General features: G+C 39.5%; 1 protein-coding gene across 5 annotated transcripts in view; it reads left to right on the top strand.

Moving 5' to 3' along the window:
* Positions 1-27823, top strand: part of KLHL7 (kelch like family member 7) — a 70870-nt gene that overhangs the window by 33675 nt on the left and 9372 nt on the right. For all 5 annotated transcript variants that reach the window (XM_025379858.1, XM_025379859.1, XM_025379860.1 and 2 more), the window contains 4 exons: positions 976-1151; positions 4383-4557; positions 12917-13059; positions 27268-27508. In XM_025379858.1, the coding sequence (XP_025235643.1) occupies positions 976-1151; positions 4383-4557; positions 12917-13059; positions 27268-27508 (735 nt within the window). The remainder of the gene's footprint in view (positions 1-975; positions 1152-4382; positions 4558-12916; positions 13060-27267; positions 27509-27823) is intronic.

Here is a 27823-nt window from a genome sequence, read left to right as displayed (position 1 = left end):
TATAGAAGAAGGAGCAGACTTTTCCTGTAAAGGACCAGAAGAGAAAATATTTTAGGCTTTATGGACCACATGTGGTCCTTATCTCTTCTCCTTTCCTTTCCATCTTCACTTCCCCTTCTCGCCTCCTCTTTTTTTTTTTTTTTTTTTTTTAACCTTTCAAAAAAATGTAAAAGCTATTATTAGCTGCTGACCCTACAAAACAGGCTATGGGCTAGATTTTGCCCATAAACAGTACTTTGCAGACTCCTGACATAAAAGTTTATACCTGAATAAATTTGATGTATGTCATGTTTTTAAGTGGAGCTCCTCCGTGCTGCAGAAGTTGTCCCAAAGTAATCCAAAAGTTCAGTGCAATTCTGATTAATATCACATGGAGATTTTGTAAAGTAGAATGTGATAAGCTTATTTTAAAATTTGTCTACAAGGTAAAATGTCTAACAATAGCCAAGAAAACTTTGAAAAAACATTGAAGGGGGGCTTCTCCTACAGAATATAAAAACCAGCCGGGCATGGTGGCTCACGCCTGTAATCCCAGCACTTTGGGAGGCCTAGGCAGGCAGATCACGAGGTCAGGAGATCGAGACCATCCTGGCTAACAAGGTGAAACGCCATCTCTACTAAAAATACAAAAAAAAATTAGCCAGGCATGGTGTCGGGTGCCTGTAGTCCCAGCTACTCAGGAGGCTGAGGCTGGAGAACGGCATGAACCTGGGAGGTGGAGCTTGCAGTGAGCCGAGATCACGCCACTGCACTCCAGGTGGGCGAGACTCTGTCTCAAAAAAAAAAAAAACCAAAACAGTCTTTTATAAGACAGTATAGTATTGGCACAAGAATAGACAAATCAATGAAACAGAACAGGATCCAGATTTATGAAATTTATTCAACTAATTTTCCTGAAGTCATGCTTCATCTTAAATGTATACTTGGTTTTTCTAAAAATGATTTTCTATTCTTTTATTTTCTTTATGTATTTAGGTATAAGTGTGCTAGCAGAGTGTCTAGATTGTCCTGAATTGAAAGCAACTGCAGATGACTTTATTCATCAGCATTTTACTGAAGTTTACAAAACTGATGAATTTCTTCAACTTGATGTCAAGCGAGTAACACATCTTCTCAACCAGGACACTCTGACTGTGAGAGCAGAGGATCAGGTGACTAAATTGCCTTCTCACATTTTTATTAATAAAAATGTCTTTATTGGTTTCTTATAACTCATGTTTGGACACATGACAAGGGAAAGAGTCATATTAGGAAAGAATATGTTCTTTACACTAAACAGAGTATTGCAATCTTAGGTGCTTGCCAGGCTGGCTGTTTGAGAAATAGGTCACTTCATAGAGATAAAACCATTGGGTACCATGGTAGGCAGAACAATGCCTTCCCCAAAGATGTCCACTTCCCAATCCCCAGCATCTAGAATACACCTTTGTGGCAGATAGGACTTTGCATATGTGACTAAGTCAAGGATTTTGAGATGAAATTATCCAAATGGGTCCAGTGTAATCATAAAGATCCTTAAATTTGGAAGAGGGATGCAAAAGAAGGCAGCGTCAAGTGGGGCAATATGAGAAAGACTTGACTGGTCATTGCTGTCTTTGAAGGGGGAAGGGGACCATAAGCCAAGGAATGCAGGCAGCTGCAAGATGCTGAAAAAGGCAAGGAAATGGTTTCTTCTATAGCGTCTCCAGGCAGACACATTGGTTTTAGTCCACTGTGACCCATTTTGGACTCTGACCTATAGAATTATCAGATAAACTGTCAGAAGTGTAAGCTGGGTGCAGTCATTTGGGAGCTGGGTGGGGGAACACTTTATTTCATGTATGTATGTATGTATGTATGTATGTTATTTTTTGAGATGGAGTCTCGCTCTGTTGGCCAGGCTGGAGTGCAGTGGCATGATCTCAACTCACTGCAAGCTCCGCCTCCCGAGTTCACGCCATTCTTCTGCCTCAGCCTCCCAAGTAGCTGGGACTACAGGCATCCACCACCAAGCCCGGCTAATTTTTTGTATTTTTTAGTAGAGACAGGGTTTCACCGTGTCAGCCAGGATGGTCTCAATCTCCTGACCTCGTGATCTGCCCGCCTCGGCCTCCCAAAGTGCTGGGATTACAGGCGTGAGCCACCGTACCCAGCCTTATTTATTTTTTTGAGATGCAGTCTCACTCTGTTGCCCAGGCTGGAGTGTGGTGGCGCGATCTCAGCTCACTGCAATCTCTACCTCCCGGGTTCAAGTGATTCTCATGCCTCAGCCTCCCAAGTAGCTGGGATTATAGGCATGTGCCACCACACCCTGCTAATTGAGATGGAGTTTCACCAAGTTGGCCAGGTTGGTCTCAAACAGGTGACCTGCCCACCTCAGCCTCCCAAAGTGCTGGAATTACAGGTGTCAGCCACCATGCCTGGCTGTGGGAACACTTTAATATGCAGACTCAATCTCTGTTTTCAGCCCCACATGCTTCTCTGTATTTTAAGCCACTACGTTTGTGGTAATTTGTTACAGCAGCAATAGAAAACTAATGTAGGTACTGTAAGATCATATGTTTTAGGCCGGGCGCGATGGCTCAAGCCTGTAATCCCAGCACTTTGGGAGGCCGAGACGGGCGGATCACGAGGTCAGGAGATCGAGACCATCCTGGCTAACCCGATGAAACCCCGTCTCTACTATAAAATACAAAAAACTAGCCGAGCGAGGTGGCGGGCGCCTGTAGTCCCAGCTACTCGGGAGGCTGAGGCAGGAGAATGGCGTAAACGTGGGAGGCGGAGCTTGCAGTGAGCGCTGAGATCCGGCCACTGCATTCCAGCCTGGGCGACAGAGCGAGACTCCGTCTCAAAAAAAAAAAAAAAAAAATCATATGTTTTAAGTTGCTTTTGTTCTAAAAACAAAAATTGGCACTTAGCAATGTTCTTTTGCCCAGTCTTCTTCGTGGCCCAGGGTATCAATTTGCAAGTTAACAGGTTAGACCTGGAGGACCTCACTAGGTGAATAGAAAAAATTTACTTCCATGCTCAAAATTGGTTGACTTATATGCAGTATGGAAAAGGAATAAGAAGTAACGTTAGACTGGAGAAACGTGACGAGCATTACCTACAGGTGGTCAGCATTAGCATCATCAGTGATGTCATGATAATTAGTATGCACACTTGATGTAATGAAAATGTCATTCACCTCTATGATCATCCTCCTAAAAAACCGTAACCTCAGTCTAATAAGTAACACATCAGACAAACCCAGATTGAAGGACATTCTCAACAAAATACCTGACCAGAACTCAAAACTGTCAAGGTTGTCAAAAACAAGGAAAGGCTGAAAAATTGCCACAGTCTAGAAGATTCTAAGGTTTAATGACTACATGTAATGTGGTATCCTTTATAGTATTGTGGAACAGAAAAATAACACTAGATAAAAACTAAAGAAATCAAAAAAAAAATGAAATTTAGTTAATGTGTCAATATTGGTTCATTAGTTGTAACAAATATACCATACTAATGCAACACCTTAACAACTGCGGCAGGGTATATGAGAACTCTTTGTGCTATCTCTGCAACTTTTCTATAAATCTAAAACTATTCTAAAATAAAAAATTTGTTTAAAAAAACACCAATTCCCATAAAAAATTAACTCAGAAAGAGATCAGAAGTTGGGCCTTATTAAATCACCCCAAAATTAATTTCAAATATCACCCCAAAATTAATTTAGTGGGTATGGGAGATGTGTGTGTATATGAAGCAATTGATGTTTTGGGGGATGTTTAATGATTTGTAAGTTAAATTATGTTGAGGAACTTGGACTTGTTCAGTGCAGTTAAGTGCAGCAACAGTATTATTTTGGAAAACAATTCTTTTAAATATCCTGTAATTTATTTTTAAGTATAGAATTCTTCATATCTTAAAGTTTCTAAAAAGCAGATAAGTCTATCCATTCATAATGCAGGAATATAATATTGAAATAAAATCATGGGTGACCTTCATATCTCCTGGAATGGACGGCCTCTTGAGAAATTAACCTGTTTTCCTGGTACTAAACTAAATGAGGGTATGTTGAAACTTTTGTTGACTGCAGTTTTTTTTTTTTTTTTTAGTGCAATGTATATCATGTCTTTGTCTGAAAATGAAGCTATCTTTTTTTAATCATAAATTCAACATCCTCACTGTCATTACATTACATAATAGTGGTTAGTTGTAAAAAACATATTACCTACAAGACTCACTAGAGCAGTAAGTAAACTGTTCTGAAGTACCAGCAAGTGTCCAGAGATGAAAAATATTAGGAATAAGTGGTTGTCTCCTTATCAGGTTCTCTCCCTTCAATGTGAGAGTAAACATAGGTAATTGGAAATGTTGCTGTCTTCTAAGAACTTTACTGTGCTGTTTTTCCCCCTTAGGTTTATGATGCTGCAGTCAGGTGGTTGAAATACGATGAACCTAATCGCCAGCCATTTATGGTTGATATCCTTGCTAAAGTCAGGTTTCCTCTTATATCAAAGAATTTCTTAAGTAAAACGGTACAAGCTGAACCACTTATTCAAGACAATCCTGAATGCCTTAAGATGGTGATAAGTAAGTTGCCTTAATATCCATTTGTAACCTGATCATGTAGCCAGTTTCTCATGGGCTTAAAACCCTTTAGAATGGATTAGACTCACTAGCCAGGGAGAAACAGTCAAGATTTTGCTCTTCTAGATAGTTAATCCCTTGGGTTTCTGAACTGTACACTTGGAAGGGACTTGGCCTCAGCCCTTATTTTATAGGGGTGTATATCATAGAAAGTACAAATTACTTATGCTTTTTCTATTCTTATATACAATAACTTTCATGCAGTTTTGTTTCTAGTGTTCCTTTTTTATTTTACTTAGCCAAGTAGTTTACTGTGATCAGGTTTTCTTTCTTCAACAGTATATATTTTTTTTCTTTTTTGGCCCAGAGATAAAAATTGCCACATTGTTTTCATTTGCTTCGATTTTCTTGCTTGCCGGCTAAGTCCCAACCCCTCAACACCTTTGTAAAATGCCACTTAATAAAATTGTCTATGCAATTAAACAATCTGTTGCTTCTCTTTCTTGGAAACATGCCTTGTAGAACCTTCCTTCTGCCTATTCCAATATGAACTGTTTGCTCTCTAGACCTGAGACACAGTTCTTGTCCTGGGGCTTCCGTCTCCACAATCCTGGGAAGCCATTTCACTCCTCTCCTGTTAGATCTGTTGTCTTCTTGGATCCTGGCTGTCCTCTATCTTAATTCTTTTTGTTTGATGCAATATATCCTCTAAAAGGTTCCTGATAGAGTATATGATCAGTAAATATTTGGAGACTTGACAAATCTCATATGTTTATTTTATCATAAAATATTGAAGGAGGCCAGGCACAGTAGGCCACACCTCTAATCACAGCACTTTGGGAGGTCAAGACAGGAAGATTGCTTGAGGTCAGGAGTTTGAGATTCACCTGGGCAACATAGCAAGATTGCAACTCTACCAAAAAAAAAAAACGTAGCCGGGCGTGGAGGCATGTGCCTGTGGTCCCAACTACTCCAGTGGCTGAGGCAGGAGGATTGCTTGAACCCAGGAGTTTGAGGTTACAGTGAGCTCTGATCCTGCCGCTGCATTACTCCAGCCTGGGCAACAGAGTAAGACCTTGTCGAAAGAAAGGAAGAAAGAAAGGAAGAAAAAGAAAGAAACAGAGAGAGAGAAAGAAAGGAGGGAGGGAGGGAAGGAAGGAAGGAAGGAAGGAAAGGAAGGAAGGAAGGAAGTTAAACTGAAGATAGAATGCTGAAAATCATTTTCAGGTAGAATTTATCTTCTAGCTTCCAATGTTATTTTGAGAAGTCTAGTGCCAATCTGATCCTTTTCTTTCTTTCCCTTTCTTTCTTTCTTTTCTTTCTTTCTTTTTCTTTCTTTCTTTTCTTTCTTCTTTCTTTCTTTTTTATTATCCATCTTTGTCTCTTGGCCTTTTTCTGAGAGATAGCTTGATTTTTTTCAACCCTTTTATTTCAGCTATAATTTTTTGTTGTTGTTGAGACAGAGTCTCGCTTTGTCGCCCAGACTGGAGTGCAGTGGCCGGATCTCAGCTCACTGCAAGCTCCGCCTCCCAGATTCACGCCATTCTCCTGCCTCAGCCTCCCGAGTAGCTGGGACTACAGACGCCCGCCACCTCGCCCGGCTAGGTTTTTGTATTTTTTAGTAGAGACGGGGTTTCACCGTGTTAGCCAGGATGGTCTCGATCTCCTGACCTTGTGATCTGCCCGTCTCGGCCTCCCAAAGTGCTGGGATTACAAGCTTGAGCCACCGTGCCCAGCCTCAGCTATAATTTTTAATTTCTGGAGTTTTTATTCTCTATTATTTCATGGCTGCAATATCTTATCACTCTAAAGTAGTCTTTGTAGTGCTTTTGAGGTTTTCTTATGTTGTCTGTATTTTCTATATTTTGAGTTTTCTTTTCCTTTTTTTATTGGAAGCTTTTCTTAAATATTTGCTTTTATATCATATGAGAGTGAGTTATTACAAAACTGATAGATCATGCTGTATGTATGATTGGGCATCTCAGTTCTTGGGCTAAACTGTAGCATAATCAGAGTAGCTGTTCATTTTTTTAATTGGGGACCCCCAGATGTCAATATTTGTAGATATTGTCTCAGGGAACTATAAGCTGGGTGTAGGCATTTAGGAACTGGATGAGAGAATATTTTGCTATTCAGACTTTCACTTAATCCATATTTTTTTTTTCTTTTTTTTTGAGACAGAGTCTCCCAGGCTGGAGTACAGTGGTAAAATCACAACTCATTGCAGCCTTGTCCTCCCCGGCACAAGTGATCCTTTCACCTCAGCCTCCCAAGTAGCTGGGACTACAGGTGCACACCACTATGCCAGCTGATTTTTGTATTTTTTTGTCAAGATGATGTCTCACTATCTTGTTCAGGCTGGTCTCAAACTTCTGGGCTCGAGTAACCCTCCTGCTGATGCCTCCCAAGATGCTGGGATTATAGGCGTGAACCACAGTGCCTAGCCTTAATCCATGTTTTCAGACTCCCATCCTGTTCTATGCTGTTCCCTGAGTCTGGAACATTTCTCATTCAGTATTTTCAGAGACCAGTCCTGTGTCCTACAGTGGTACAGGTATAGTGGGTACCTGACTGTGCAACAGGGGAAGGAGAGCTGGAAGTTCAATTGTCATTTGTTCAGTATTTTAGAGTTATCTTGTTTTCATCCCTACCTGCACTTCTAGGTACTTAGTATCTCCAATTATGAGCCTTTTCAGGGTTCTGCAGGGTAATTTGGCTTGCTTTTCATTGGTGTCTCCTGGCACAACCATTTAGGTTTAACAGACACTCCATCTGCTAGCTGTCTTCATTAATTGTGTTTTGGGGTTGCAAGTCTCTTAGTATTAGCAAAGATAGAGTTTGTGTTTGTTTCTTGTTACCTTGTCGTTTGGGATAGCTTTCGAGAGAAGAGGAGAAAAAAGATCTTAAAATGGCGAGTCTGATCTCATGTTGTTTTTTATATTAAGTCTGAACTAGTCTTTTCCTTTGTGATGTGGTTGGAAAGGTCTTCCCTATTCTAAGGTGATTTTTAAAAATTAACTAAATTTTCCTCATGTGCATTTATCACTTATAGAGTTCTTCTTCTCTTTTTAAAAAAAATTTTAAGGGTATATCTTACTGAAATCATTTGGGTGTGAAATAAATAATATTTTTCCTAATATATCTGATAAGATGGTTCAATACCATTATTGAATAATTCATTTTTTCCCACTGATTTGAAACTGTTAAACTAAATTTCCATATATCTATATATACACACATCACTTTAGTCTTTTGGCTAAGATCAAGTGTAGTGTAGGTACACATACACACAGTTGCTCCTCTACTTCATTCTAATACCTTTTAATTATTGTTATCCTTCATTTAAATTGCCATGTGTCTCTGGAGAATTTGTAATTTTCTTATGAGTTCTGCATTCTTAATTTATTTCAGATACTTTTGTTGTCATTGTAAATTGTATCTTTTTCCTTTTATGTATGTATTATTTATTAGCCTGGCTTTTTTTTTTTTTGAGACAGAGTCTCGCTGGCTTCCAGGCTGGAGTGCAGGGGCACAATCTCAGCTTGCTGCAACCTCCACCTCCTGGGTTCAAGTGATTCTCATGCCTCAGCCTCCCAAGTAGCTGGGATTACAGGTGCTCCACCACACCCAGATAATTCTTGTATTTTTAGCAGAAACAGGGTTTCGCCATGCTGGTCAGGCTAGTCTGAAACTCCTGGCCTCAATAGATCCACCCACCTTTGCTTCCCAAAGTGCTGGGATTACAGTTGTGAGCCACCAAGGCTGGCCTACCCTTGTCATTTTTTATGGTCTTTTTTCCTTGCTTGTGTTTTCAGTTCTTGCTTTACCTTAAACTTTTCAAATGTTATTTTATGTTCTATGTTTCATAATGCCAGTATCTGAAGTCCCTGAAGAACAGTGCTGCTATTTGTTGGTTCTATTGACTTATTTCTGGTGGCTTAATTCCTTAATGGTATGCTTATATTTGATTGACTTTAATCACCAGGAATATTGGGAGGCTTAGGCAGCGTCTTCTCTGTTCTCTGGAATGTCTTCTCTCTTCTCCTCAATAGGAGAATGGTGTTTGCTTTTGCCGAGTTCTATAGGGCACAACAATCCAGGACTACTTTGAGTTTTCTTTGGCTTATGGTTTCCTAGGCTTGCAGGCGGGGTAAATTCAAACCTCAAAGCTGCATGAAGGTAGGGCTGTCAATATAAATTCTCAAAAGAGGGACACTTTACCTGAAGCTGAAGTTGAAACAAAATTATTGCTGCTGCTTCTGCCATTGGGCAGATATTTTTCTTAGCCTATCCTTTCACTAAAAGTATAACCACCAATCCAAGTGATCCAGCTTTATCTCAGTTCCAACTCCTTATCTTGAGCAGATCCAAGACTTTATCTTCTCTGCCTCATACAGCCAATAAAAACAATTTCTAGGTTTCCAGTATTTTCCTTAGACTTATCACATAGCTACTGCTTACTAGTGTGATGTGGTTTTAGGTAAGTAGACCCAATGTCGTCCCTAGATTGGAAAAAAATATATCCATACAATGTAATGTTCTATAGTTACTAAAAATATTTTACATGAATATCTAATAATGAAAATTTTCATAAGTGGCAAAGGCATATTTTTTTCATTAAATGAAAACAAAACTGAAAAAGACTAAGTGTGTTTGAACCTAGTTGAGGTTGTCAAGGGAAAAGGAGAAGAAGTGTGCGTCAAGGACACATCCTTACAAATACCTATATTTAAGGGGTACAGGAAAATGAAAAAAAATAATAAAAGAGCAGCCCCAAAGCTACTTGAACCAAAGCCTGGTGGTGTCTTGGAAAACCATAGTGTAAAAGAGTGTTTAGAAGGTAGAACATAGGTGGCCACTTGTCTCTTTAAATGCAGAGAGGAAAGAAAATCAGGACCAAGAAGATGCCTTTACATTAGGACTTTTGTCTCTTAGATTTTGTACATGCTAGTATCAGGTTTTTTGTTATGCCCAATTCCCAAACTGTATGTTATTTTCCTGGCCTTAGAATTTCTATGTCTTCATACATGGTCTGAGCTGTTGAAAACAACCAGCCAGTCTCAGAATGTAGTGTTTAGTTCTTACATGGATTCTGAACTGATTAAGAAACAGGATAGCGGCATTATTTCAGAAAGTCAACCAAGTGTGAGGAGTAGACACTTGAGCAGGATGCTTTGTTGTTTAGTTTAACTTACTAGGCTTATTCCATTTTTTTTTCTTTTCCTTTTTTAAAATAAATAATAGTGGATTGTTCTATTACTCCTTGACTAAGCACAAGCAGCTGAGATGCTTCCAAGCTTTGGGGCCTGGGCAGAGCTAAATTGGGGAAAGCCTTCCAGCCTCTCTTTTTCAGATCATCAGTTGTCTTCCTACCGCCTGACTTTGTTGCCTTTCCAGAGTAGAAGAAAAACAGAAGACGATTGAAAAATAGAATAAAACTAAGCTAAAAAAGTTACATCTAAAAGAAAACGAATTACAAAATACAAATGAAGTGCACAGTCAAAGCCACCACAAAGGGCCAGGCCAACTTCCCTGAAAATTTACAAATGATTATACCTAAATCTGGAAAGAATAACTCACGAAGAAATAAGCCTAAGCAACAACGAGCTCCTCAGAGAAAGTTACCAAAGTGTCCCCCAGCCCTATTCTTGGGGAGGGAAAAAAAGGCCCATCAGTGAAGGATCCAAAGGCATGCCTCCTCCAGTGTGTCAGCACAGTTGGCCACTGTCAGCCACTTTTACCCCATGGCCTATTGGTGGAAACAGTTCCCTCTTGTCTCTCTCCTTCCCTCCTACCTTTTTCTTACTGGGAATATTTTGCATTCATAGACTACACAGTCCACTTTCAACCTGTGTGGAACCATCCTAGAGCAGTGGCTCTCAAACCCCTCCCTAGCGTTTCTGATTCAGAAGGTCTGGGCTAGTGTTCAATAATTAGGATTTTCAACACACTTCCAGATGATACTGATGCTGGCTTCAAGAACTACCCACAGGCTAAATGCAGACTTGAGCTAATGTGGTTTTTACAATTGTAAAGGATTATAAAACAAAGAATATTCCACAGAAACCATATGTGGCCTACAAAGTCTATTTGTCCCTTTACAGAAAAAGTTTTCAGATCCCTGACCTAGAGCATGCATCAGCTTGCCTTGGCCTGTGAAATATCCAGCTGTTTGAATACAAAAGAGCTTCTACTCAAACTCTGAAATGGAAGAAATGATAAATATTGATAAAGATGTTCATTAACTCACCAACGATTCCAAATGAGTTTCCATTCTCTATCCTTTTAATAAAGACCCAAAACATGGCTTCATTTATAGAAAAGTTTTGCATGTGTCAGGAATTTTTGGGCCAGGCATGCTGGCTCAGGCCTGCAATCCCAGTGCTTTGGGAGGCTGATGTGAGAGGACTGCTGAGCCTAAGAGTTTGAGGTTATAGTGAGTTGTTAGGGCACCACTGCACTCCGGCCCAAGTGACAGAGCAAGACCCTGGCTCTAGAAAAAAATAAAATAAAATGGCCTTATTTTATCTTTAGATTGATAATATTGTACAGTTCAAAAGATATTAAAAGGATACATAGTGAAAAGTAAGTCTCCCTGATATCCCTTTTCACTACTCTCTCATTCTCTTACCCTAGAGATTAACATTATTATCTTGTATATACCCTTCCAGAGGTAGTCTTGAGACTGTACATACAGTCATTTACTTATATATCCATGTATAAATTACATGTATAAAATTTGTATATTTACATTAAAATATACATTTTTAACACAAACAGTATTGCACTCTGTATACTGTCCTACATCTTGCTTTTTTCATTCCGTATTATTTATTGGAGATCATTCCATGTGTACATACTAATCTTTCTCATCTTAACAGCCACATATAATGTTCTATTGTATAGGCATAGCATAATTTTTTAACCACTTCCCTAACAGTTGATAAACTCCTAGAAAGGGGAATTCCTGGATTAAAGGGCGTATACATTTATAATTTTTGTAGATTGGGCTATATCACCCTTCCCATGGTTATACCCATCCATCCCCACCATCAATGGAAGAGAGTGCTGCCTCCCCCATACAACCATTTTATACCCTGTGATCCAGGCAGTTTGATCTTGGCCAATCTGATAAGTGAAAAAAGTATGGTTTTAATTTGTTGTTTTCTAACTAGAGCACTCAAGCATCTTTTCATATGTTTAAGAGTTATAGTTCTTTTTCTGTGAACTATATTCAGATACTTCACCTAATTGTTGGTTAAGTTGCTGGTAATTCTTAATAAAGTATCTTTTAATAGTATTTTTTATTATTTATAAATATTTTTCTAGTTTGTCATCTTTTAATTCTGCCTTTTTTTTTTTTTTTTTTTTTTTTTGCTTTTCACTTTTTTTTTTTAAAGTTTTATAAAGTTAAGTGTGAACATTTTTTTCTGGCTCCTATATTTTTGGTCATTCTTAGGCTTCTCCATTCTGGGCCTGTTTTTTTTTTCCAAGCTTTTACTGCATTTATGAGTTTATATATTCAGATTTTTATTGATTTGGAATTGAGAGTGAAATATGAGGTAGGGGTATAATTTCTTTCTTCATATTGTTGTCTAACATAGACAATCCTCCTTTCCCACACTGATTTGAAATGATACATTAACAGTTTTTGATTGTTAAGTGGCATTGACAAAATTAAGGAATTGCCGAAGGAAAAGGATCGTGATAGATCACAGTAGTTCTGACCTTACTGCATTTTAGAGTCATCTAAGACAGTGCTTCTCAAAGTGTTACGTACATCCTAATTACTGTGGGGTGTTAAATATGCAGATGCTGATTCTGTAGGTCTGGGATAGGGCCTGGGGTTCAGCATTTCTAACAAACTCCCAAATGCTGAAGCCGCTGGTCTTTGAACCACATTTTAAGTGGCAAGATTTAAGAAGCCCTCTAAAATACCAATTCCTAGACTCTATCTAGAGATTTTTATTTAATTGGTCTGTAGTAGGTCCCAGGTATAAATAGTTTCAGAGATTTTCTAGGTGATTCTAATGTAAAGATCAAGAACCACTGGGTTAGGAGATGTGGATATTATTTTGACAGCTGTTGCTTGAGGAGCCAGATAATTCACTGGTACATAGTAAGTTGCTTGCTGGGTGGGGCAGTCTTAGAATAATGGTGATTGCTGAGAATAATGAATTGGTTAGTACTCGGATCCTTATACATTTCTCCTGCCTCTTCTCCCTCACTTTCCTCAAATGCTATAAAGATATGATAAAAGAAAGTTACTGAAATAAAGGCCCTGTTATGTCTTGGTATTTCCTTTTCAAAGCACTGGTTAGTGCCTGAAGTTCTTGAAGAGTTGCCATGTATTTTACTACAGGTGGAATGAGGTACCATCTACTGTCTCCAGAGGACCGAGAAGAACTCGTAGATGGCACAAGACCCAGAAGAAAGAAACATGACTACCGCATAGCCCTATTTGGAGGCTCTCAACCACAGTCTTGTAGATATTTTAACCCAAAGGTAACTGATTTTTATTCTTGTTTTTTGATGTTGTCTTTGAAAGCACTGAACACATAAGACACTCACCAACCACAAGTGGTAATAACTCAAACCTTCAGAGATGATAGTTTATGGTGTTCTTTCACATACCTTAGGAGATACATAGATCATTTTACAGATAAGGAAATCAGGCTTAGATTCCAAGTGTTTCCTTAATTGTTCTGGAATGTTGCATGGTAACCACTGTCAAAGAAAAAAGGAAACTAGTTCTTCCCCACCTCTCTTTGTCAGCAGCTCCTTGCATTCATTACGATTTCTTCCTTATGTCCCATTTTAAATGAAAATCTGCTTCTGGGGCTATATTTTGTTTGTTTTTTCCCCTTAGTAATTTTAATATGAAATAATACATAGTCATTCTAGAATATTTGGAAACCCTAGAAAACCACAAAGAAAAAAGATTAAATGACCTTTATTTGAACCATCTAGAAATGATCACCAAGTTTAGTGAACTTTTCATTACATATTATGCCGACCAACTGGGTCAGGAGAGCTTGAGTCATAGGGATAGGAATAAAACTTTTTTCAGTGGGTCATTACTTATAACCTTGAGAGAGTCTGCTCACGTTTCTACTCCTTGTGTCTTAGACCTGTATGTTTTGGCTGTGGGAGAAAGAATACCATATTTTTCTGGTACTACATATATTGCTGGGGAAGAGCAAATACCACAATCCTAAAGGATAACACCCCAAACTTGCACGGTGATACCCATAAGTGGTGCTGAATCCAAACACATAATGATCTTTTTCATCATTTTGCAAACCCATTTTTGGTTGAATAGATACCTGATGAGACCAGAGCATTATTTCAAGCCTACATCCATCTGGATAAACCATTAGCAACTGCCCAAGACTTGATAAAAACTGACCTTAGGGTTTTTCTCCTAAAAGGTATAATGGACAGTAAAATGAACTGCTTGGAATTCTGTCAAGTCAGAACACTTTCCTTCATATTGTCCTTCAAAACAGTTCCTGACGCGGGGAGCTACAATGCTTTTGCAGCTCATTATTGGCTATTACTATCAAAAGTGAACCAAGTCCAGGCCTCTCAAATTTGTTAGCTGATATATTAGTGACACCCCTCCATGAAGACATAGTCCTGGGTGAGGGAGAAAGGTAGTGAATTAAGTGAAGGGCTACTGGATAAGGACTGTCATTAGCCTATTTGGGTATTTTGTGCCTTTGGAACCTCCGTAAGCCCAGTCTTGCATTTACATGCTGCATTATTGGTTGAAGGCATGCTGTATTTGTGGCTAGGCAGGTCAGGTAAAATAGTTCAAGATGGGTTAATGACATGGTCACCTGGTTTACCTTGGTGTCAGACATTTGCCATCTGTCAGAACCTCATGGCCAGCTGGGAATTGTCTACTGAAAGAATGATACCTGCATAAAGGAGGCTGACCTTGCTCCAGAATTTGGGGCATGCTCTGATTATATTGAGACATACCTCAAGCTATATGCAGCATCCTAATGCCCCAGGATCACAGGCAGCTGAACCATACTACTGTAGCCTGTCCCACTCAGAAAGATTTCTCGTACTCTAGATTTTACTTGTAACTGATAGCTTTGCGGTTTACCCAGAAGTGTAATAACCATATGCCATCTCTAATATGTAGGAGGTGCTAGGGGTCAGCAAGCTGTCCTTCATTTTCAAGGGATTATACCAACGTACTATAGATCAGGGCTTCACAAACTTTTCTATAAAGGACCAGAGTAAGTATTTTCAGCTTTGCATGCCATCCATAGTCTGACCCAGTAGCAGGAAAGCAGCCATAAACAATACATAAGCGAATGGTTATGGCTGTGTTCCAATAAGACTTAATTTACAGGTCAGGAGCAGTGGCTCGTGCCTGTAATCCCTGCACTTTGGGAGTCCAAGGTGGATGGATCACCTGAGGTCAGGAGTTTGAGACCAGCCTTGCCAACATGGTGAAATTCCATCTCTACTAAAAATACAAAATAATTAGCTGGGCATGACAGTGCATGTCTGTAATCTCAGCTACTCGGGAGGCTGAGGCAGGAGAATCACTTGAACCCAGGAGGTGAAGGTTGCAGTGAGCTGAGATTATGCCACTGCACTCCAGCCTGGGAAACAGAGTGAGACTGTGTCTCAAAACAAACAAACAAAAAAAGACTATTTACAAAACCAGCTAAGGGGTTGGATTTGGCCTTCAGGCCATAATTTGCCAACCTCTGCTCTAGACCTAAGAACATCTAGGGACTTTGAAGCAATCAGCACTGTATTCTAGGCTTATCTTCTGTCCTGTCAAGCAACATTTCTTACCAAGATGTAGGATCCTTTCCATTTTCTGGTCTCCAGTAATGGTTAGCATTATGCGCATCAACACAGGAGACCAGTATGTGACCTTGGGAAGGTGAGATGGTCCAGGATGCCTGCAGCTTAGATTATGGCGTAGAGCTAAAGAGTCAAGGGATCCTTGAAGTCAGACCATGACATTTAAAAATTTTCCCTTCCCTTCCAGCTGAAAAGGAATTCGATCTAATGATCTGAATAGATAGAAACAGAAATATGCATTAGCCAAAGTGTTAGCTATATGGCAAGTTTTCCTGGCTATATTAATCTGATCCAGTAAGAAGACCACATCTGGCCCTCTTGCAACAAAGTTACCAGTCTCAGCAGTTCCACCAAGGCAAGCAGTTCCTCTTATATTTTGGTAGAGAAAGAAACTTCCATCAGCTTTTCTTTCTTACCATAACACTTAACACCATAACCCATAGAGCAAATATGCCGCCAGATAGCAAAAACAGCTCCCCAAGGAGGGAAAGATCAGTTTAAACCGGCTAATCACCATCATAATTGGACTGTCCCTGTTGCCCTACTCTTGGCTCAGACATCGATTTCTGGTCTATTCCTTCATCTCCAGAATATAGGCTGATTTTTCACCTACAGAATTCTGGCTTTCTCAATAGAAGACTGAGTGACTAGCAGGTGCCATGAGAATTCATGGCCTGTGTACTATCCAGTAAGCACACTGGCCTCACTGTGAGGACAGTTAACTTTTCAGGATCCTTTTGAGTGAAGAACAGGAAAATGATAAACTTCCTTTTTTCCCAAACAAAAACTGAAATGGTAGTTTAAATTGTAATTCTAGGCCAGGCACAGTGGCTCACACCTGTAATCCCAATACTATGGGAGCCCAAGGTAGGTGGATCACCTGAGGTCAGGAGTTTGAGACCAGCCTGGGCAACATGGTGAAACCCCATCTCTACTAAAACTACAAAAAATTAGCCAGGCGTGGTGGCAGACGCCTGTAATCCCAGCTACTGGAGAGGCTGAGGCAAGAGAATCGCTTGAACCCGACAGGTTGAGATTGCAGTGAGCCGATATCCCGCCACTGCACTGCAGCCTGGGTAATGAGAACAGCAACAAAAACAAAACAAAACAAAATAAAAATTGTAATTCTAAAAACCACAGCTTTCAGGTATTAGTAATAATTACACCCAATTTGTTTCCCAAACCGTAACTGTGGTATTGATTTTGGCAGTTAAAAAGCAATTAAGCCAAGTGTTGGTGGAAGATATTTTATTTTAAAATAAAGTAGATGACTATTTTGATGTACAGATGGGCAAGAAGAATTCTGATTTCATTTAGGAGGCAGGGAGCACTGTTCCTACAATAAGGCAAATGTGGGATGACTCTTAACACTTTATTTTTAGTCGGCCGGGCGCGGTGGCTCAAGCCTGTAATCCCAGCACTTTGGGAGGCCGAGACGGGCGGATCACGAGGTCAGGAGATCGAGACCATCCTGGCCGACACGGTGAAACCCCGTCTCTACTAAAAAATACAGAAAACTAGCCGGGCGAGGTGGCGGGCGCCTGTAGTCCCAGCTACTCGGGAGGCTGAGGCAGGAGAATGGCGTGAACCCGGGAGGCGGAGCTTGCAGTGAGCTGAGATCCGGCCACTGCACTCCAGCCTGGGCGGCAGAGCGAGACTCCGTCTCAAAATGGGAAAAAAAAAAAAACCACTTTATTTTTAGTCTGTAGTTCTAATTCTTTCCTTGATTTTTTTTTATTGGACAGTTGAAAAGAGATGCATATTCTTCTACACGAGCCTGGAAGTGAGACTGTAACTTCAGAATTCTCATTTGTTGTCTTGCCTTGCTCTTATAAATGACTCATTCCTAATTGCACTTTGAAAATTTATGGGAAAATTCAAATAATTGAGGAACGAACTACCAATAAAAACATTTTCATTCCATCAATTATAGTTCTTGTATTTCATTGGTGACAGGAGGCAAATATTTGTTCTTACTGGTGACTAAAAAGTTATAGCAAAGAAAAATCTTACTTTTTTTCTGAATATTGACAGAAAAAAAAGTCTTGGGTTGCTATATTGAATTGAAATGATATTTTTCTTGTTATTATCCTTTTATAAAACCTGTTGAGCTGCCTCTTCCCATCCTGTATCTGTTTTTAAATTATCAAATGCTTAGTGATTTCTAAAAGAGTTATGTATTCAGTGTTCTATTTATCCTAGTATTGGTGTTCTCAATCTGTAACATGGTAATGTCTTACGATATTGATACCTAAATAAAAGTTGACTTAACTGACCAGTTTTTATTTGGATTCCTCCTCCCAGTGAAATGATGAGCTGGGGCTTTGTAAGGATCTTGGCTTCATACGTGGAGAAACAGGAGACTATGCCCTGGAGAAAAGAGGATTCTGCATATTCCCTGCCAACAATAAACTAGTAGTAAGACTAGCAGGGCGAGGGCCAGAGCTTGTAAATTACTAAGGCAGAAAACCATATGGCGCCCTATTCATGGAACCACCAAGTTCAGAAGGTTTACCCTGGGTGCATTTTCATATTCAGAACTCTAAGGTAGACTCATTACTGAGCTGAGTGTCTGGCGCAGGGTGAGTACTCAAGTTTATAAGGATGAGTGAATCAATATAACTTTACATAATTTTCTCGGTTGTATAAGACTGGATCTAAATATAGAGGGCTCTAAATAAAAGAAAAGAAGAGAAAAAGAAGTTATCTTTAACTTGGGACACATTTTCCTGTCAGAAATATTTTATATTAAAGGTATTGCAGTGCCTGTATCATAGCCACCTTCCCTCTTAAACAGGTCCTCCCTAAGGAGGAAACAGTCCCAACCTGTGATCATGGCAGAAATCGGCAGTTATAAACTGTGTACAATTTTAAAAGATCATGTGTATAAATGAAGTGTAAACCTTAAAGGAAAATGGTGTTACATTTTTTTTAAAAATGAGAGTTTTATAACAGTATATGAGTAGTGTTTGTCACCAGCAAAGAGCTCTAGAAGTACTACACAGAAGTAAAAATGTGAACACTGCTACAATGATCAGAAGTACCTACAAGAACAAAATATCTAAAATAGGCAGCAACCATCCCAGATGAGTTGGACCTCTAGCTGCAAGCCCCAGCAACTGACATTGCTGAGATGCAAGTGTGGGTCATCATAAGTATCCCTTAAGCTTCCTTAGTTGTCAGCATCATGGGCAGCCAGGGGTAAACAGTGTTCTCTGCAGTTTGTGCTTGAAAGGTATTCTCCCTGATTCTTTGAAGGCAGTTTGTAAGATAGGTGGTCTTCATGTTCATGTAAAGAAGAGATTAGATCACATCCTGAGGTAAGTTCTCGGTTATATGCTCTGGTTTTCTAGAACGTCTTCCAAAATAGAAATATTGAGAGTCTCAATTTCTTTTCAAGTACCTCCCTAATACACTGGTTGGTAGTGTTGTTCTAAAATCAACTTCACAGTCCCTTTCACCCCACCTTGGCATAGTGCCTGAAGTTCCCACCTTCAAAGATTTGTTTCTCTTTGTGTTATGTCACTGCATCTCCAAGAAACCCCCAGGGAAAATATGACTGACGCTGGGAGTCATGACATGAAACTCATGCTCCATAGCCACAGCTGGCCTTAATTATCATAAATTAACAGATCAGCACTCTAAAAAGGCTCAGGGAGAGTGGAAACAGAGCTGCATATATTTGATTGAAGGCTGTAAATGGGAAGAAATGAGGAAAATGGGAATGATACCTCCATGAAGTTGTGTTATGTTGTGTTTTTGAGACAGGTTCTTGCTCTGTCACCCGGGCTGGAGTGCAGTGGCACGGCCGTGGCTCACTGCAGCCTTGACCTCCCAGGCTCAAGTGACCCCCCACCTCAGCCTCTCCAGTAGTTGGGACTTCAGGCACTTGCCACCACACCCCACTAATTTTTTTCATTTTTTGTAGCGACAGGGTTCTCTCTATGTTGCCAGCGCTGGTTTTGAACTTCTGGACTCAAGCAGTCCTCCTGCCTCAGCCTCTCAAAGTTCTGGGATTATAGGTGTGAGCCACCACAGCCAGCCTGGGGTAGGGTTTTAAGGGACTCTAGCCTTTGGGAGGTAGCTAGACAGCAGTGGGTCTATGAGCACAGGGCTAAAGGGATAAGTCAAGCTAAGGATAACTGACAGGGAAGGAGATAAATTCACACTCTTTACTAGACCATGTCACCAGTAATTAATATTGATTACCTTTGGTTATTGTTCATATGTTGACCCAGAGCTGCATTAAGAGCTGTCATCTCAGAAGTATTGAATCTCATTTGGTTGGGTTTGGTACGGATTATCTTCTTTGAAAATTTGGTAATCCAGGTATAAAAGATAATTATCCTTACCTAACAACAGGGTGTGTTGTATGGCTAGCTGGTTGTAAAAGTATAGTTTAAACAAATAATATTTTAGCATATATTACCAGTATCATGGTTCATCTAGGATTTGAAATTTGTGGGTTGGACACCAGCAGGGGATATGAAAGACACATACAACAGGACCCTGTCCTCACAGAGTGCATGAGGTGTACACATAAGCACACAGCAGTTAGCACAGAGGTGGCGGTCAACACCTCAGCTGAACTTAACAGTTAATTGTCCTGATGTGTGATAGACAATGACTGTGTTGGTGGCATGGAAAGAAGAGAGCTCCCTGGGTTGGATTTGTCAATCAGGAATCCTCTGTGGAAGCTTCATGGAAGTTTTCTTGAGGGAGACTTACTCATAGGGTTTGGGTAGGAAGAAAGAGAAAAGACTTAAAAGTATATTGAATCCTGGGTATGAATGCATCTTGACTTGGTAAGCATGATTATTAAAATTTTTCATAAAAGCCACCAAAAGTATTGTGTAACTGAATGGAATCTAACTTGACTTTTCACTTAAAAAAAAAAAAAAGAAATTAGGTGGAAGAGCTGAAGGATTAAGTCATTGGTCTTTTGTCTTTTGTGAGATCTTTTTGTTGTTTTGTTTTTAAAACAGGGTCTTCCTCTGTCACATAGGGTGGAGTACAGTGGTGATCACTGCAGCCTCAACTTCTTGGGCTCAAGTGATTCTCCCACCTCAGCCTCCCAAGTAGCTGGGACTACAGGCGTGCATCACCACACATGGCCATTTTTTTTAAATTTTTTTTTGTGTGTGTGGAGACAGGGGTCTCACTATGTTGCCCAGGCTGGTCTTGAACTCCCAGCCTAAAGCCATCCTCCTGCCTTGACCTCCCAAAGCACTGGGATAAAAGTACATGAACCACCAAGCCTGGCTGAGACTTTTCTTTCCTTTTTTCTTTTTTCTAGATATGATCTTAGGCAAGTCAGTTAGCCTTCTCCTCCTTCTCCTTCTCCTTCTTCTTCTCCTTCTTCTTCTCCTTCTTCTCCTCCTCCCCCTCCCCCTCCCTCACTCTGTTGCCCAGGCTGGAGTACAGTGGCGTGATCTCGGTTCACTGCAGCCTCAACCTCCCAGGCTCAGGCATTCTTCTCACCTCAGCCTCCTGAGTAGTTGGAACTACGTGCCACTACATCTGCTAATTTTTAGATTTTTTGTAGAGACAGGTTTCACCATGTTGCCCAGTCTGGTCTCAGCTACTGAACTCACACAATCTGCCTGCCTCAACCTCCCAAAGTGCTAGGATTACAGGCTTGCACCACCATACCCCACCATCAGTTAGCCTTTCTAAACCAGTTTTCTGGTCTAAAGCCAAAAAGTTTAAATCTTCTCAGGATTTATGTGAATGTCAATTATGTTTGTCTGACTCTTTTTTCATTTCTTTGCTCTCCTTAACTCCTCTGTCAGATTCTCCCTGCCACCCTTGGGTTTTCTAATCTTCCCATATTTAAATATAAAAATGCTTACCATCTTCCCCACTTTGTTTTTCCCTTCATCTTCTGAACTCTTCTAGACACCTGGGACATCTCCTGTACTCTGTACAAAAAGTAGATGTTTGTTTTATTGGTGAGAACGTTTTTATAAATGAGTATACGATTACTTTCTGGAATTTGAGATAATTTAAAGCATAATATACCTTGCTACACCAAGATTAAAAATTGCATGGCAAAGTTCACTTAAAGGCAATCTTCTGTTTAGATAACTGGCAAGGTACTAGCACAGGGATACTATATACTTCTCTAATATGTTATTTCTACTCAAAGGACAAGTACTGTTATCAAGCGTAATAGCCATGTCATGCTTCATTCACCTTCAGACTGAGTTTTATTTAATGGTTGAGTTTCTGAGTAGCTTAGGTTTGATTTTTGTTTGTTGGTGGTGTGGTTTTAATTTGAGACTGGAGACAGGAAGAACATTTTGTGACTTTATAAAGAAGCAGTGATTCTTAATAATTCCCTTTCAGCTTGCCACTGGCCTCACTTTGGACTCTTTGCTAATTTTAGCTAATCATTAACAGTTAAGGAATGCCCATTTGTATATTGTTTGTTGCTAATTAAGCCTGATTTTATCTAGAAGCCTGCAATAGCACAATCTCCCTCCTACCCAACTGTGGAAACTATTGAGCTACAATGTTACTGTTGTTGAAGAATTTGAGTTACAAGAGTATTTTTCCTAATGGCTAATTACTAAATTTCTTTCTGGACTTAAGAAGGTTAATATGTTTCCAGTAATATTTGTGTGACTCTACTGAAAATGAGCATGTTTCAAAATATGGATACATCCTATGGAATTACTTGACATGATCAAGTGTTTGCTTCTGGAAAACCAGAGTGCCCTTAAGAATGTGCTATTTGGAAGGAAAGCAAAGACTGCCTCTAATCTGTCCTATAGTTGAAATTTAGTCTCATAATATAGCTATTTGTGTTTCTCAATTCTTAAAGCCTTTAAATTAGTTTGAATTAAATGTTCCTGTTAAAACATTTAGCACTAGTATAGGCTTCTGCTGAGAAAAGTAGTTGTTTTCCTGGTACCGTATTTTTGGTATCATTCATTGTATTTTTGTTATTTTTTTTAAATACATATTCTTTGTAGAAAATTCAAATATAGCAAGATATAAAGGAGAAAGCCAAAGTGCCCCCAACGTCCAAAGACAGTCATCAGTAGTTAGTGAACATCATTTCAGTCCTTACATTTTACAAATATGGGATCATGCCTACATGCTATTTTACAAAATGTATTTTACTCTCACCATTTTATTATGGAGATATTTTCACATCAGTGAGAATATCATCCTTTTGAAGGGCTGTAGAGTATTCCATCACAAGGATATACCATAATTTAATACCTGTCTTCATCAAACACATTTGGTCGATTTACAGTTTTTTCCTGTTAAAATACTCCTGCAGTGAAACACCATTATATCTGCCAGCTTTACATGCTGTCCAGTTTTTTCTTTAGGATAAATTCTTAGGAGAAAAATTGCTCTAGCAAAGGATGAAAGTGGAAACTATTTGGATTTACAAAAACAGGAGATGAAAACCTGGCCCTCAACCCCAGGAACTGCCAGTTGGTTGGTTACAGGTCCCTCTGGTCTTCAGTGGTACAGCCACCACAGAACCAGGAGCCATAGTGATAAGATGTCAGCTGGAGCCAGTGTAATATAAAGATAGTGCTGCAGTGAAGAACTGGTACAAACCAGTAGCAGAGTGCAGCAAATGTCTATGACATTTGCAGAGTCAAAAATGAGGGTGGCCCAATTGAATGATATGTAGTTTTCTACAAATGTGAACTATCACTCAATGACAACATTCCCTCAGTATGCTAAGCCCTGGGCCAAATACTGTACAAACACATGGAGAGAAACTCTATTTTCACACCAGCTGTGCTTTTGGTGGTTGAGCATTGTGTTTATAAGTGAAAAGATATGGAGATGCAGCCATCCTGCTAACCTCCTGATTTTATAGATGAGGCTGTTGAGATCCAACGAGGACAATTCAAGTGCCCAGAATCACTTTGCTAGAAACACAATAGTGACAAGAGCAACCCAGATCACTGTACTCCGAGTCCTTTGTTCTTTCTAATAGGCCGTGAAAGTCTTTTAGAGAAGCAACGTAGAGGCTAAAGACAGAGCTTTGGAGTCTGATGGATTTAGATTAAGATCTTGGGTTCCCCATTTTCTAACTATGTGACCTTTGATAAGTTACTTAATATCTCTTAGTTTTCTTATCTGTAAATGAGTATATTAACTTATAGAGTTATTAAGGAAATTAAATTAGATGATGTTTTAAAATATTTCAGCATAGTTCCTGGAAAGGTAAGTACTTAATAACTAATAAATTAATAGTAGCTATTTGGTTAGGGATACATCCTAAGTCATTTGGATTCTAAGATCATTGGATGTTCGGGCTGAAAGGGAAGAGACCTTTGGTCATCTAGCGCAATCATTTTGTTGTACAGATAAAGTAAAGTCCCTTGGAAGTTAAGTGACCCAGTTGAGATCCGTAGCTCCTCCATACAGAGCCTGGCTTTATACCCAAGTTTCCCAGTTCCCTTGAACTGCATTCTTTGTGTCCTTGCAAAATGAATGAAGCCAAAACTGTTTCTATGTGTTTCTCATAAACTACTTCTAGGAATGTTCTGGTATCTGGCATAAACCTGCTTTTCATGTAGATTGTCACCATAGGCGTATGGCCTTTTTAAAGCCGTTAGAAACTAAGATATATCAAATAATGGCTTAAGAGAAAGTACTTGCAGTTTGGTCATCTTAAACTCAGGTTGGATTGATTCCCTGTGGTTTCTCTAAGGAATCTTAAAGTTTCGATAATTTTGCTTTCTTTTTTCCATAAGACCCTGCCTTCCCTAATTTGGCGCGATTTTCTCTCAAAATGATCTGAAATAAAGTTCTCAGGTGCTAAAAATGAAAAGTATTTCATTTTGGATTGTGGTTCCCTTTATACTACAGCATTTCTATTATTTGAGGATCTATGTGTTTTCAGAATACATTATGTAAAATCAATCCTTACTTTGAAGGAAAATATCTTTTTTTTCTTTTCTTTTTTTTTTTTTTTTTTTTTTTTTTTTTTTTTTTTTTTTTTTTTTTTGAGACGCAGTCTCGCTCTGTCGCCCAGGCTGGAGTGCAGTGGCCGGATTTCAGCTCACTGCAAGCTCCGCCTCCCGTGTTCACGCCATCCTCCTGCCTCAGCCTCCCGAGTAGCTGGGACTACAGGCGCCCGCCACCTCGCCCGGCTAGTTTTTTGTATTTTTTAGTAGAGACGGGGTTTCACCGTGTTAGCCAGGATGGTCTCGATCTTCTGACCTTGTGATCCGCCCGTCTCGGCCTCCCAAAGTGCTGGGATTACAGGCTCGAGCCACCGCGCCCGGCCTGAAGGAAAATATCACACTGATCTTTTGCCTTGAGGCATTTAGAGAAAATATTTACAACTTATCACCCCCAAGCTTTTAGCCTTTTTTTTTTTTTTCTTTTTTTGGGGGAGACGGAGTTTCGCTCTCGTTGCACAGGCTGGAGTGTGATGGCATGATCTCGGCTCACCGCAACTTCCACCTCCCAGGTTCAAACAACTCTCCTGCCTCAGCCTCCCGAGTAGCAGGGATTACAGGTGCCTGCCACCATGCCCGGCTAATTTTTTGTATTTTTAGTAGACACGGTGTTTCACCATGTTGGCCAGGCTGGTCTTAAACTCCTGACCTCAGGTGATCTGCCCGTCTTTGCCTCGCAAAATGCTGGGATTACAGGCATGAGCCACCACATCCCACCCGAAGCTTTTACTCCTGGAGGAGCAATGAGAGCTATTGTATTAACAGCTAGAAAATCACACAGGGCAAGATACAATGGAGTGCTCAGTCATCAGGCCTGAACTTCAAGTGGTAAGGATTCAGAAGAAAGAAATCAGGAAAACCTACAAAAAGGAAAACAGTCTTGAGCTTAGAAAAAAGTATAGCATGGCATATCACAGCAGAGGCAAGAAAGGCTGACTAGGACCAAGGAAGACAGGACTTTATACATGGATGTGTCTGCATGTGTACATGTGTATAATGAGAGATATATCAAAATTTTAAAAATCCTTCTACCCATGTCTTTTCCAGGCTTTCCAATTTTCCCATTTTCACATCTCAGCACCTAAGTGTAAGAACTTGCATGGAATAGATACTCAGTAAAACGTAACTGAATTAAATCATATTTTTAGGGTAACCGTTCCCTGACTCTGCCCACACACATACACCTTCCCATCTGTGACTCTAGTGTTATTTGTCCATCTTCTTGCTAACATGAAAACTGCATATTCCTCTAGATTTCCCTTTAGCCTATGAGTGCAGGGAGCAATAAATAGCACTGCCTTTACCTGCAAGCCCGGGTTGGAACTAGTTTCATCACTAGGGTAATGCCCAACAGTCATACCCACTGAGCTGACAAGGCTGACTTCCCATCTACTCTTTCCCCCTCCCACAACTACATACAGTATCTAGGTACTATAATCAAAAAAAAAAAAAGTTTCTTATATAGCTCTCAAGTAATAAATGTCAAACAAATGAGGGGTAAGAGGGACAAGATTTGAGATTCACTGAGTTAATGCAGTTAATGAAATCGTATTTCTCTGCTACATAAAACTGATTAGATAGGAATTATGAGTAGATTTGAAGAACATTTAAGAGAATGATTTAGTTTATCTTTGAGGGATTGTTGCCTGTACAATATGATCATTATTTTATCTCTTTATTTCATTCTGTGGTATACAGTTTCTTTAAGAGAACAAGGGAAAATATTTTCCCCCAGTTTTTCAAGTGTTTGTTGAGTGGAATTGAAGTTTCAGGAACATGTTATGTTTATCCCATTGTTTTGTGTGCCCACCACTGAGTAACCTAGGGGGATATTGATCCTAATTTGAGAATAAAATCCTAAGCTATTAAGGCTCTATTTTCCTGGTCACCTAAAAAGCAGAATGTTCATCTTTGTCAGGAGTCCAAGTATTCTACTTTAAGGGCTCTTCCTTTCCTAAGAGACCATTCCTGATGTTCTCTGATACTTTAATCCAGTGACTGCCTGAAACACTGGATACGATCATAGGTTATCAGTCAGATTTTCTCAAAGGAAACTCAATAATCACACATAGTGCTTTCCTTGGTGAGATTGGGAATGGTATGAATTTCTATCTGACCCTGATTATTTTCAGAAAATAGCAGGAACACTGTAGCATCCTATCTCAAAAAAGGGGAGGGTCCAAGATACTATAACTTTAGGGGCATCCCTCCATGCACATCCATGGAAGGGTGGCACAAGCATTCTTGGATGCTATCAAACATAGTGAAGAAACAGGTGCTGTGAACAGCCCTTACTGTCAAGTACTGATAGGTGTATATTTCTAATCGTTGAGGTGAAAAGTGAGTATCCAGAATACTCAGAAGAGATTACTCAAGTATTTCCTTATAAACATCAACAGTTTTAAAGTCCAGCTGACTACATTGGCTCAACTGAATATAGAAAAGTAATAAAGAAATCCACGAAATACCTTCTGGCTTTAGACTATCGGTAGGATAATGGCAATTTGAGCTTTACATTATCCATTGATTACTTATATCACACTATATATCCGGCAGGGAAGGGATGGAGACATTTACATTTGAAAAAGAAGCTTTTTAAAAATAATAAAAACTTATTTTAGAATCTTCTGGTATTATCTTCAGTAACAAAAGGAATAGAAAACAGGGTGGTGATGGTATATCCAAATATATTTAAGTTTATTTTAGAGCCAGAAAGGACCCAAAGCAGTCAAGTGCCTGCCTTCTGCCCTCTGCCCCATCTAATCAACATTCCGCAGAAACCACACAAGATTAAATTGGTAATAGTCTCAAGCCAAACATTTGTATGTGTAGTCTAATTAACATATTCTTATATATTTTTGGCTATATCTTTGCATTGTCCTTTTCAGTTATATTTTTTTCCTTACTGAAAGCTTCCTGTCCTTTTCTGCTACAGGATTATAGCTGGACAGACATCCGCTGCCCCTTTGAAAAACGAAGAGATGCAGCATGCGTGTTTTGGGACAATGTAGTATACATTTTGGGAGGCTCTCAGCTTTTCCCGATAAAGCGAATGGACTGCTATAATGTAGTGAAGGATAGCTGGTATTCCAAACTGGGTCCTCCGACACCTCGAGACAGCCTTGCTGCATGTGCTGCAGAAGGCAAAATTTATACATCTGGAGGTTCAGAAGTAGGTAAGGACTCCTTAAGTATTTTGGTTTGGGGCAAATGCTTTAAAGCCAAGTATCTTGGCTTTCATATTTAAATAAACAGCTGGTATTATTTCTCCAGATACTTTCTTGGTAATTTAAATATGTGTTTGTCACATTTTAGAGCTCATCTCCCTGAAGGTTTATCTCATTCCTTTACAAACCATTAAATTACAGAATTTAGCTTCGTAGATTAATGGTCCATTTTTTATCATAATGAAGCATTAGTTGACACTATCAGAAGTATAGTTCTAAATTAGTTATTTGGGCTACATAATATTTGTTTTAAAGATTTCAGAG

Source organism: Theropithecus gelada, chromosome 3 (assembly GCF_003255815.1).
Source record: "Theropithecus gelada isolate Dixy chromosome 3, Tgel_1.0, whole genome shotgun sequence".
NCBI lineage: Eukaryota > Metazoa > Chordata > Mammalia > Primates > Cercopithecidae > Theropithecus > Theropithecus gelada.
Note: the sequence above shows the minus strand (reverse complement) of the source record. Positions and strands in the feature narration are given on the sequence as shown.